The sequence below is a fragment of the Physcomitrium patens genome, chromosome 17 (assembly GCF_059467195.1).
Source record: "Physcomitrium patens ecotype Gransden chromosome 17, ASM5946719v1, whole genome shotgun sequence".
Lineage (NCBI taxonomy): Eukaryota > Viridiplantae > Streptophyta > Bryopsida > Funariales > Funariaceae > Physcomitrium > Physcomitrium patens.
Genome location: NC_143426.1, coordinates 10,438,452 through 10,449,364, shown reverse-complemented (window position 1 = coordinate 10,449,364; position 10,913 = coordinate 10,438,452). Strand labels below are relative to the sequence as shown.

Genomic DNA, 10,913 nt, shown 5'->3' with positions numbered 1-10,913 from the left:
TGATTGTTCTTTGTTTTTATTAAGTAGGAAAAATTCAAGGTAAATTTTACAATATAATGCATAGTAGTAAGAAAATTTGTGTTATTAATGTCTTAGTTTAATTCAAGATAATATCATTATTTCACCAACCAAAGGCATATTATATATGTATTTTAATAATCGAGCTTAAAATCCGATTTCTTTACAAAATCTAACAAATTATCATTATATCTAATAAAATCTACAAAATTAAATATTTAAAAAGACAATGCAGAATCCAACAAATTGTAAAGATATCCAATATGATTAACATATTAAAAATCAAAAAAATAACATGATGATAAAATATTAAATAAATATATAAAATAAATAAATTTATATTGTATTATAATTTATTGTTTTTTTAAATGAAAAATTTTATGGTAAAATTTTATATTTTTTATAGACTTTAAGCATAAATTTCTTTGAAAATATAATAAAATCTTTTTTGATTTTTTAACATTATAATATAAAATATATAATTATTATATTTTATCATAAATTTTTATTTTATAAGTATTTTTTAAATAAAATATTTACTATTTTTATTTGCTTATTCTTTATATTTCTCTCATATAAAAGTAATATATATATATATATATATATATATATATATATCCTTGTATATTAAATTAAAGACAATTTTATGAAATAAAGGTTTGTTGTTGTATAAAATGTATTTCTATATATATATATATATATATATATATATGTGTATATACACTTATTCATAGGAATTTTTATTTTATTTTTCTACATATTTTTAAACCAAAACAAACCAAAATATAAACAAAAATAAACAATCAAACACAAATACAAACTACACCATGATGTTTATTTTATATTTTTTTATTCTAGTCATCCAAGGTAATTTGTCATAGTAATAACTATTCTAAAGTAAATGGAGATATTGTACATAACCTAAAGAAGTTTATAGAAATATTTTTTCAAGTTATATTGTGGAAGTATTTATAAAAATTCAATAAAGACAAAAAGAATCAAGAAATCCTCAAAACAAATAAACAAAATAAAATTCGTGATTAATTACAACATTATATAAAATAAAAATAAAAATGAAAAAAATACACGACATTCTGAATATGTGTGCTGTAAAATATAGTGGTTTTTGAACATTATGCATTGAAGTATATTTTATGAATTAAAAAGATTTATTTGCAAGTGATTTTGTTAAATGTCTAAATTATAAAATAAAAATAATTCTTTTAGAGTTTTTTACATACATGTATCTATACAAATAAACATTTATGTTTAGAGCTTTAAATGAATCATGGCATACAAAAGACATTGATTACTAAATCAAAGAGTATTTTTATGCTTTCTAATTGAAATCGTAAATATTCAGTACAAATAATAGAAAAGAAATTACAATAATTGTATTTGATAAAAAAACAAAAACTCAGACATAATATCCATCATGCTAACGTACATAATCCTCTGTTGTAAAGTTCAATGCTTAAAGTTCAAAAATGCTTACAAAAAATGCTTTTTGGTGGACATATGTATTAAAATAATCAGTACTTGATTAACAATGTGAAATGTTTTGTGCAAAATCTACTGACATAAATGGCAATATTAAGGCACAAGTTGAGGTAATTGGTTATTACTAGTCACTGGAATTTAATCAGCTAGTGTAAGATCAGCAACAACATGTGATTAGTTTTTCAAAGTTCTTCAACATTAGTGAGCTTAGATAGATCAGTGCATGGTGTATCATGAAATGCTTCATAAGATCAAAGAATCAGAAAATAATTTTTAGATCAATTGTTAAACAACCCTTTGAGCTTCTACACAAGTTTTAAAATTGGATAGGAATGAATTTGAAGGTATAAAGTCACATACCAAGAAAAGTCAGCACCAGAAATACTCTTTGTTGCAGTCAAGTTCTACGTCCACAAAACAATTTCAAATACGTACGGCTGCACTTTGAAACAAGCACAACTCTGTTGAGCAGTGCCATCCACTAAAAATTGGATGACCAAACATCATTTTCATCGTTTGTGCTCGGGCTTAGAAGAAGTCTAAAATTTGGCAAGTATTAACTGAAAGTCACTCAGAATTGAGCACATGAAAGCCCAGAGTCTGGAATAAATCCGCGAGATTTATTACCTGGAAAGACTACATTTCAATTGAGGACAGAATTACCTCCCAAAGGATAAACAGAAGGAATTGATTTCAGAAACTAATTGATAACAGTTACAAAATGATCGTGAACCTAGGTTGAAGGCAGCGTAGCTTGCTAAGGTCAAAATTTGTTGATTACCAAGTATGGGGTTTCATAACAAGGAATAAAATGGTCAGGGGAAAAGAGCATCAACAAATGATTGGGCATCAAAAGGTTGCAAGTCGTCGATTCCTTCCCCAACGCCCACGAACTTCACTGGAATTGAGAGCTCATCCACAACGCTAACCTGTTCACAGTCATTCAAACAAAGAGAGACACATGAATATTTGAGACTTTTTTAAATGCCGACGACAACTAGCCACATTAGAAAACGGCCAGGATCTTCTCAAGTAGCATGATTTTTCCATTATGACTGCGCATGAAAAAGTGCAGAACTCTTCACTGAGGAACTACCGGACTTGTCCGCAACAGATACCAATCACAAGAAAATGGCTAAACGCATAGATCATGAGACCACTTTGGCAGCTTCTACATAACCATTACTACCTCTTAATGCATAAAGTTTGCCAGCTCCAAAAAGACTCATGATATGTTTGTAGGCCATGTGATACTGAATCAAGATGATGAACTCCCAATCAATGCAGTTTAAAATGGATTAGGGATGCTATTAAAAATGAGAGAGCATACCACACAGCCACCTCGAGCAGTGCCGTCCAGCTTGGTCAGGATGAACCCAGTTACACCAATCACCTGTTTCGCATGTTCAATATTCAAACGTTTAGCAGAATTCAACTGCATTTACTGGAATGATGGGTATCAGGGAGGTGAATACCTTTCGGTGAATGCTAGTCCCTAAGTATTGATTCAAATAGCAAACAATCCCCCACAAAAAACGACCTCTGCTGAAGAAAGCCAGCTCTAAATTCAAATGGCAATCTTCAGCTCATTTATTAGCAGTCACGAAATAGCCCAGAGATAAGGCTGGCATGGGGTGATCATCACTCATAAAACAATAGACGTGTGCAATGGAATGACTGCAAAAGAAAAAGGTACCTGATTGAATTCTCTAGCTTGTGCAAGCATGTTCAGGCCTGTCGTCCCATCAAGAACTAGGAGCACCTCCTGGATACGACAGTAATTTCGTGACGTTAAGAGGGTAGCTTAGCAACACAAGAACTTCCCAAAGACTGCATTACCCACCATTCTTTGCTTTCTGTTCAACTATGCATCCGAGGTTCTGAATAGATCGAAAACCATATAACAAGGTACTGAAACTAGTGCAACCTCAAGATCCTTGCATAGAATTTCATTAACAAACTTCCTGAAGAAAGTCTTGTGTAACTTCATTGACAAATACATCGAACGTGGACTTGAGAGTACAATTCCAGATCACGTTGGATATTTTGTAACCTAGTGTGGAATTGCACCCAGTGTACGTGTGCACTTCATAAAAAAAAAGTGTACTTTGTGACCCTTCCCACGAAAAGTTCTATAATATACCCACAAAACCCAGAATTTCAGCATTTCAATCTACTCAGAAGACATCCATGCAGACATAGCTGAGACCTGTTTGCTGGCCTAGCATCCTGTAAATAGCAAGTACTACTGCCATTGCTTTTCCAAAATGCATGTTTACTAGTTACTCCTAATTAGAATTTTATTTGAGAAAAGAAATTGCCACATTCAAGGTAGACCTCAACGGTACTTGTAACTTTCAAATCACATACATTGGGTGCGCTTGAAAGAGCTTTGCTGACGGCTCGCTTGCATCCACGCAATTCCTCCATCAGGTTATAGTTTGTATGTAGTCCTATGCAGCCCCGATTTCACGATTTCAAAATTAGAAACTACAAACATAATTAGATGAGCAGATTAAAAAACTCAGTCAGTAAGTATGCAATCATGCAGTTAAATCTAAATAACTTACTTCCAGAGGTATCGCAAAGCACGACGTCAAAATCTTCTTCGACTGCCCGACGGACAGCCTGGGACAATACTGCACAAGGCGGCCAACACATCAATAAGTCTGCTGTCACTCACGCACTTCGTGCCACCTTTAGTAAAAGCCTCGTCATGATCTTTACCAGCATTCAGCTACCAATTCTGCCTGTTGTCATACCTGCAGCAGGTCTAGGTTTAGGGCCCTCTGCCATCACGATCTCTGAACCCGTCCGCTGAGCCCAAACTTCTAGCTGCTCACCAGCTGCAGCTCGAAAGGTGTCACCTGCCGCCATGAGCACCTTTAACATGCCAGGCATAGTTGTGCACGTTATGCAGCCATTAGCACCTCACGCTTCTCTCACAGATAATCATGACTAAGTCATTGGTTTTAAAATTTTAAAAACTTGGAACTGGACAGAAAAATACATGCTCAATATTGGTTACAAATGTACATCGCGTGAAACCAGTCAATGTGATAGCTTTTGTGTACACAATTTCAAGGGATGACGAAAACAACATACTTCAAGATTGGCTTACATTTAACATCGCCAATTAGCAAGATTACACCTCCTCACAATAAATTTTCAAATAAACAATTTGGTTTCAGAATAAGGTTTCAACATAATCCAATCATGCTTTAGGTCAAGCAAGCCAGCCTGATCTCGCTAAATATACTTACAGTCGACTAGATTTCAGAGGGAAGTACTATCTATAAGCCTTAGCGGTTAGCAAGACTCACCTTTACACCTTCTTTCTTAAATCTATTCGCTAACTTTCCTGTCCAAACAAACCGAACATACCTTAGAGAAACGCAAGCCTGGCAACAGTTGAGAATGACTAAAACTTGGATGATAAATTTTCTGGTCGTGACACGTGAGCAGAACAAATGTCTTCTTATAATCAATTCAAACTTACCAAGAGTGGTGGTTTTTCCTCCTCCATTTACACCGACAATCATGAGTACTGCAGGGCGACTGCACACAATTGTGACGCAACAAGACCACTGTTCGTTAAAGGTGTGAGAAAAATAATCGAAGTACAAAATTGTATGAATACCTTCAGCCCATACATAAAATAAAATAAAACATAGTACTCCGGCATTCAAGGTTGTAAGGATGCGAATTCGACGAACCTATTGCCCAATTGAAGCTCGGTGGTGGTCACTCTTTCAGTTAACAATTTAAATATATTCTTTTTCAAAGCTTCCTTCAGAGCAGTACAGAAGCACATCAACAATGTCAATTTCATCCACGTAATTAATCTTTTCTATTTTTCTTTTCTTCTTTCTTTCTTTTCAAAAAGCATAAAATAGCAAATGGATTCTTATAAATTTCGGTGAATCCTAAATCCATACAAATTTGCTCACCAATTTCAATCCTAACATTATTACACGTTAAAAGCCTGCTTCCTTATAGACAGAAACAGCGATTGAGAATTTAATATAATTTTCAGTCTAAGAAGAACTACGACGGTAAAGGTGAGGAAACATCAACCTTGATCTGTGGTCCAGACTTCAACCTGCCTGCGAGGATGTCCTTGCGAATGGTGTCCACAATCTTCAGAGCCGTTTTAGGCCCAAAGTCGGATACAAGCAATACCTGTGCCAGTGTGCAACCCAGCGAATTAAAATCCTTCCTTTCCCATAAAACTACTGCTTCGTGAGCCACTTCCGTGCGTGTGGTAAGGCCATGAGGATTAATAAACAAGAAACAAGATTAGGCAATTCCCTGTGGCGTCCACGAATACAACACTTAATTGAGAACGAGAGCCAGGTAATCCAACTACTCAAAAACTGAGCCATATAGAATTCAACTAAAGATGAAAATTCGCAATAAATGCGTAAGCTCCGAACCTCTTCTAGCTCGTCAAGGATACTCTCAGACTCATCCAAGTTCCAGTAGGTGAGCAGCTCGTCCACAACGGCCAGATTCTCTCGCGTTTTGGAGAAGCCGGAAAACAGAAGCTGAATATCGCTCTTCGCCTTCTCCTTAATAACACGGCCTAATCTTCCTAGAAACCCTACCCTCTGCCCGCCTTCACATCTCACCCCGAACACCCTCCGCCCCGACGAAGACGGTGAAGAGCACCACTGCCTGCTGCCCGCATTGGCCACCAAACGAACCGCATTCGCGGAACACGATCGCCAGTCTTGGTGCTTCAGCTGCGGAGGCTGCACTACAACGCCAGATGGCGCAGACAAGTTCACCATGGTCGCCATGGCCAATTCAAGGTAGCAGCAAATTTGCTTCAAAACACATCAAAAACACACTACGGAGCTCTAGAAAACCTTCGTGTTCTTCCTCCTCGTTGGAGGACACCGCTCGGATCACCTTAGCTGGTTGGATGAATGAACAAATAAATGATAATCGTTGGCATAATCTGCAATTCTCATTCATTCGAAAATCGAATTCCGTTGGGAGCCACGGGAATAGGGCAACCGAAGAAGCCTGTTCCGAATCGGAAACTGCTCTCCTCTCCAACGCCATGGGAGAGCAAATGCGCAGGGTAGGAGGTCTCTCTTTCCCCGTTGCGGAGAGGGACGGAGGGTTGGTCCCTGCGAAATTAACAACTTGCAACGCAATGCTGTGAGCGGTGTTGTGTCTTAGTTCCATCCCGATAATCTGCACAGCTTCATCTGACACCAATCAGTCAGTCAGTCTCTAAGTCTCTACGGTTTGGTGTCGCCTTGTGAGATCGTTCGATCTGGACCGAGGTTGTCGACATGGTGGTGTGTAGATGCCGCAAGGTGAGTGCGTGCGTGCGTCCCTGCCCTAGTTGCACCACACTTTTTTTTTTTTTTTTTCTTCTTCTTTTCTTTTCTTTTTCCTCTTCTCTCAAAACCTGATTCAATAAAAGCGCGAGTAGATGGTTTCACAATTGCGGTACGCTAATCGCTGTAGTGGATCTAGAAAGGGGATGGTAGGAGGAATTTTTTTATTTCCGGAAGGAAATCAGAGCTTCCTCGGATATGCGCCTAGCATGGAACTACGTCGCAATTGGCACTGGTTTCAGAATATTGTTTCGTCGACATCGTAGGCGTGGACCTGGCTGGCTATTCTCGACACTGGGTGTTGTTCTACTGATGATTTTGTGGAGATGTTCTTGTAAGGAAAGTCCTCGATTTTTTCCCGTTGTGTTTGCACAGGACTTCGTCGTGTTAGGAACAATCTCGCCGTCTTGGGATAGTGCCGCATTGCTCTGTTGTGTTACACAACTCTTATGGTTTCACTCTCTCTCTCTCTCTCTCTCTCTCTCTCTCCGAGCAAGATGTTTGCATGGTGCATGGGCTAAATGAGCGCTAAGTATCGATCCTGATTTTATCGATTCCCTAGATCTTGAAGAGGTAAAACTATTCCACGTTCTGGATGATCAAATATCACCTCAGTTTTTAGGTCGATCTCCAGTACTTCTTTTTACTCATTCTGTAGGGTTATGGGAGGTTTACTGTGAACACAAATCTAGTTTTTGTTTGAAATGATTCTGAAGCTTTATCAGCCTTTACTAGTGATAGTACAAGGCGTCCTCCTACTCTACCCTTGTGGACTTTTTGGAGGGGCTTGTACCTTGTTTTTTAACCATGGGATGTTACGATGGTCCTCCTTAACAAGTGGCTTTTAGGAAGCCGTCAAAGATGCTGATTCGTTCATTTCTTTGTTGATGGCCAGGCAACGAAGGTGTACTGCTTTGTGCACAAGGCACCAGTATGTGCGGATTGTATATGCTTCCCCGAACATCGGCTTTGCGTGGTGCGCATGAATTCGTGCTGTTGTGGCAGTGGATATTATTTACAATCTTATATTTAGGCTATCGAGTACCTAATTTCGTTAGACTGTGTCAGGAAAACTTAAGGGTACTCGAGCATTCCTACAGTGAGCCATAATTTTGAAGGGGTGTCCTCGCTATAAGCATCTGAAGAGAACTTGGAAACCTACCGTATTGTGCGAGATGTACAGTTTGAGCTACAACTGCTGTTTGAGGAATAAGCTTTCGATTTCCTAAGTTTATGTCAACCTTGCAGGTCAAGACTTACTCAGACTGGGTTATTGATGGCGACTATGATTGGCCTCCTAGATGCGGTGGATGCCAGAATGAAATGAAGGAAGAAGATACCACTACTTTACGTCTTGGGTGTTTACGTGAGTTTTTTTTTTTTTTTTTTTTTTTTTAAATCATTTTTCATTAAATGTTTTAAGCATACTACCGAACAGATGCGTTTCCGACGTATGAGCTCAAATCTGATGATCGGAAAGTTTGTCGATAAATCTTGCAATGTCTCCGTTTGTGTTGTCTTTTGATGAGATGTGCAAAGCTGAATGCGGCTATAATTGAATTGTAGATAATTTTCATACCAACTGCCTTCAAGTACATTTGGAAAACTTTCCACCACATACAGCCCCTGCTGGGTTTGTCTGCCCTTCGTGTCCTACAGCTGTAAGTCATGATAGAATCTTTAATTGAAAGAGTTGCCATTTCTCATTTCAATCAGTTTTTTAGGCTTTCATGTTTTGCATCCATTCAAATTCAGGAAGGATGAGGAGCGATTTTCTTCGCAAATGCTATTCCTGTTGACATCCGTAGGTAGATGAGTTGGATTTCTCCCTCGATTGTCTGCATTGGAGTAGGTTATGTAGCTGACATCTTGGTCATCTATATTCTTATAAGACAACTGATCTATTGACATATTTCTGCTGGACTTGACACTTATTGCCTTTTTCCAGGTTTGGCCCCCAAACAAGTATTTCAAGGAATCTGGTTCCGCTCTATACAATAGTCTCAGGGAATTCATTACTCAGGTGTGTGTGTGTGTGCGTGTGTGTGTTATAACACTCACACATGCTTGATAGTATTTCTACTCCGTTTATTTTAATTTTTTATTCTTTCATTTTAAAATCATAAATAAGACGGGTGTGGTTGAGTTTCTACCATCGTCAGCTCTTGCTGAGATAGCAGTAGAAAACGCTAGTTGCGTTGTAGAAATTATCATAACTTGTAAAACGAACTAGGTTATGTGAGCAATTTCTTGTAACCTTGGATTGTTGCAGGTTAGTGTGGCAAAAGTGCTTCTTGGAGCCGATGCAGCTTTTCAGTCAAGAGAAACTCCTCCGGCATTTTCCACACCCCCTCTTGCTGAAATTTCAACATCTGCTGGTGTATCATCTGAGAGTGATGGAGTAGCTGCAACTGTCGATGCTGGTTCTGCTACTGTTTCTGACAATTTGGAAAGCAATCCTGATAACAGTGAAGGTCCGCTGCCCATAGGGGTGAATGTGGCCCAAGACGTAGCTCCAAGAACCAAGACCAATGGCTCAACTTTTGGATCAACAAATATCAATATAATTTCACCTGAATCTCGGTTTTCCAAGGCCTCTTCAGCAAATGTAAGTGAGTTGGAAAACTTTCTTCCCCAAATCTATTTTGTGACAGAAGTTTGTACTATTCTTCTAAAACATTCGTTCCTAAACTATGAATTATCTGGAGATGCTTAGAATTGAATTTTCTAGTTTGTAGCAAGAATTTTGAGTCAGATTTTAATCTCACTGCTTCTTGTAGCAATCACAACCAGGAGCCACAACACGTAAGCATGCTATGCGTATAGATAGATCGCAGTCTGGAAATTATGTGGAACATGATGACAAGTATTCCAAAAGAGGTAAGTAGTACCGTGACATTGAGAATGATGATTCAGTACAATACGCTTTACTTCAGATTTGGCCATATTGTCATTGATTGCGTGCATCATAGCCTTGCGAGCCACTATTACATGGAGTGGAGTAGTAGCGAATGCTGTTGACGTAGTCAACATTGATGCATATGCAGGTCCTGCTTATAAAAACCTTTTGAAGTTTGTGCCATTCTTTTCAAGTTCACTGCCGACTTTGCCTGTATCTGTTGTTGATGGGGAAGAAGTAATGGATGATCGCCGCCGACGTCGTTATCGCTCATCCACAGTGGATGTCAGAAAATTGATTCTTTTATTTGCTATTATGTAAGTTTCGATCCGGTTATCTTCTGTCTCACAAAATAGCTGCCTGATCGTTATTCCCTCGTATCGTTTATACCCCACTTAAATGTTTTGTAGTACATGTTGGTTTTGTTGATGAATCCTTGTCTTGTATTTGTTGATCTATCAATCCGCTTTGGTACTTCCATCTTGCAAGCTTCAGAATTCAGAGCCTTGATAACTGCTTTGTTTAGAAATACTTGACCTCTTTCTCCTTTTTTAATAGGTCATGCATGGCTACTGCGATGCTGCTTTACTACCGGCTCTCTCAGAGCGCAGGCTTTACAGAGGATGCAGATTCGGATGAACAGTGACATTCGACTTTGGTCTGATTCCGGATCTGAGTCCATCGACTGATAATTATTGACGAGTACTTAGCATAGGCAGGTGGCTGTCGCACAGTTCATTTGGATGTCCTGAAGCTCACTATAATATAAAACCATTTGATTCTACGTAGCTGTAAGTGAATGTGATGGTTACACTTACCAGCATCATCTTTACCTCTTTTGTCTGTCAGTAATCCCAGCTGTCCGGTCAGCAGGGAGATATGCTAGTCCCATTTTTTCCATGCCCCTGTTTCGCCAACTCTAGTTTTCGGTGTAATGTGACCCAACGAACTTGTTCACTCACTTCGTTTTAGAATTAGCAATTGTGCCGGATCCTGACAAGCCCTGCTACGTTCACTGTGATCACTGAGTATTTCAGGCTAATCTGTTCCAGGAACACTTATCTCGTAGTGTGTGAACCTGGAGACTGACCAATGGATTTTTCACTTTGTGAACCCACCTGCACTATTAAATAAAAAAGAGA

General features: G+C 38.3%; 2 protein-coding genes across 3 annotated transcripts; one reads left to right on the top strand and one right to left on the bottom strand.

Moving 5' to 3' along the window:
* Nucleotides 1–2,119: 2,119 nt before the first annotated feature.
* On the bottom strand, nt 2,120–6,369 carry LOC112294564 (cell division protein FtsY homolog, chloroplastic). The gene is made up of 11 exons (XM_024545155.3): nt 5,955–6,369; nt 5,596–5,700; nt 5,235–5,308; nt 5,018–5,076; nt 4,842–4,879; nt 4,281–4,401; nt 4,089–4,157; nt 3,889–3,971; nt 3,215–3,283; nt 2,849–2,911; nt 2,120–2,447 (listed from the first exon to the last, which is right to left on the bottom strand). Exons 1-11 carry the CDS (start codon nt 6,318–6,320, stop codon nt 2,334–2,336), a joined length of 1,161 nt encoding a protein of 386 aa, XP_024400923.1. The 5' UTR covers nt 6,321–6,369; the 3' UTR covers nt 2,120–2,333.
* Nucleotides 6,370–6,625: 256 nt separating this feature from the next.
* Nucleotides 6,626–10,555, top strand: LOC112294565 (uncharacterized). 2 transcript variants are annotated; one of them, XM_024545156.3, is made up of 9 exons: nt 6,626–6,848; nt 7,768–7,848; nt 8,121–8,238; nt 8,439–8,533; nt 8,821–8,895; nt 9,145–9,480; nt 9,653–9,752; nt 9,920–10,088; nt 10,330–10,555. In XM_024545156.3, exons 1-9 carry the CDS (start codon nt 6,825–6,827, stop codon nt 10,415–10,417), a joined length of 1,086 nt encoding a protein of 361 aa, XP_024400924.1. In that variant the 5' UTR covers nt 6,626–6,824; the 3' UTR covers nt 10,418–10,555. The 2 variants fall into 2 exon arrangements, with proteins under 2 accessions (XP_024400924.1, XP_073396110.1); XM_073540009.2 differs by lacking the exon at nt 6,626–6,848 and adding an exon at nt 7,393–7,445.
* The last annotated feature ends 358 nt before the right edge of the window (nt 10,556–10,913 follow it).

Excerpts from the sequence above, each read along its gene's own strand:
- LOC112294564 (XM_024545155.3), bottom strand. The coding sequence starts at position 6,320 with ATGGCGACCATGGTGAACTTGTCTGCGCCATCTGGCGTTGTAGTGCAG. Across the intron at positions 4,402-4,841 it reads TTAAGAAAGAAGGTGTAAAG|GTGCTCATGGCGGCAGGTGA; the intron begins GTGAGTCTTGCT and ends GGCATGTTAAAG. Across the intron at positions 3,972-4,088 it reads GCTTTGCGATACCTCTGGAA|GACTACATACAAACTATAAC; the intron begins GTAAGTTATTTA and ends GGGGCTGCATAG.
- LOC112294565 (XM_024545156.3), top strand. The coding sequence starts at position 6,825 with ATGGTGGTGTGTAGATGCCGCAAG. Across the intron at positions 7,849-8,120 it reads CCGAACATCGGCTTTGCGTG|GTCAAGACTTACTCAGACTG; the intron begins GTGCGCATGAAT and ends TCAACCTTGCAG. Across the intron at positions 8,239-8,438 it reads TTTACGTCTTGGGTGTTTAC|ATAATTTTCATACCAACTGC; the intron begins GTGAGTTTTTTT and ends ATTGAATTGTAG.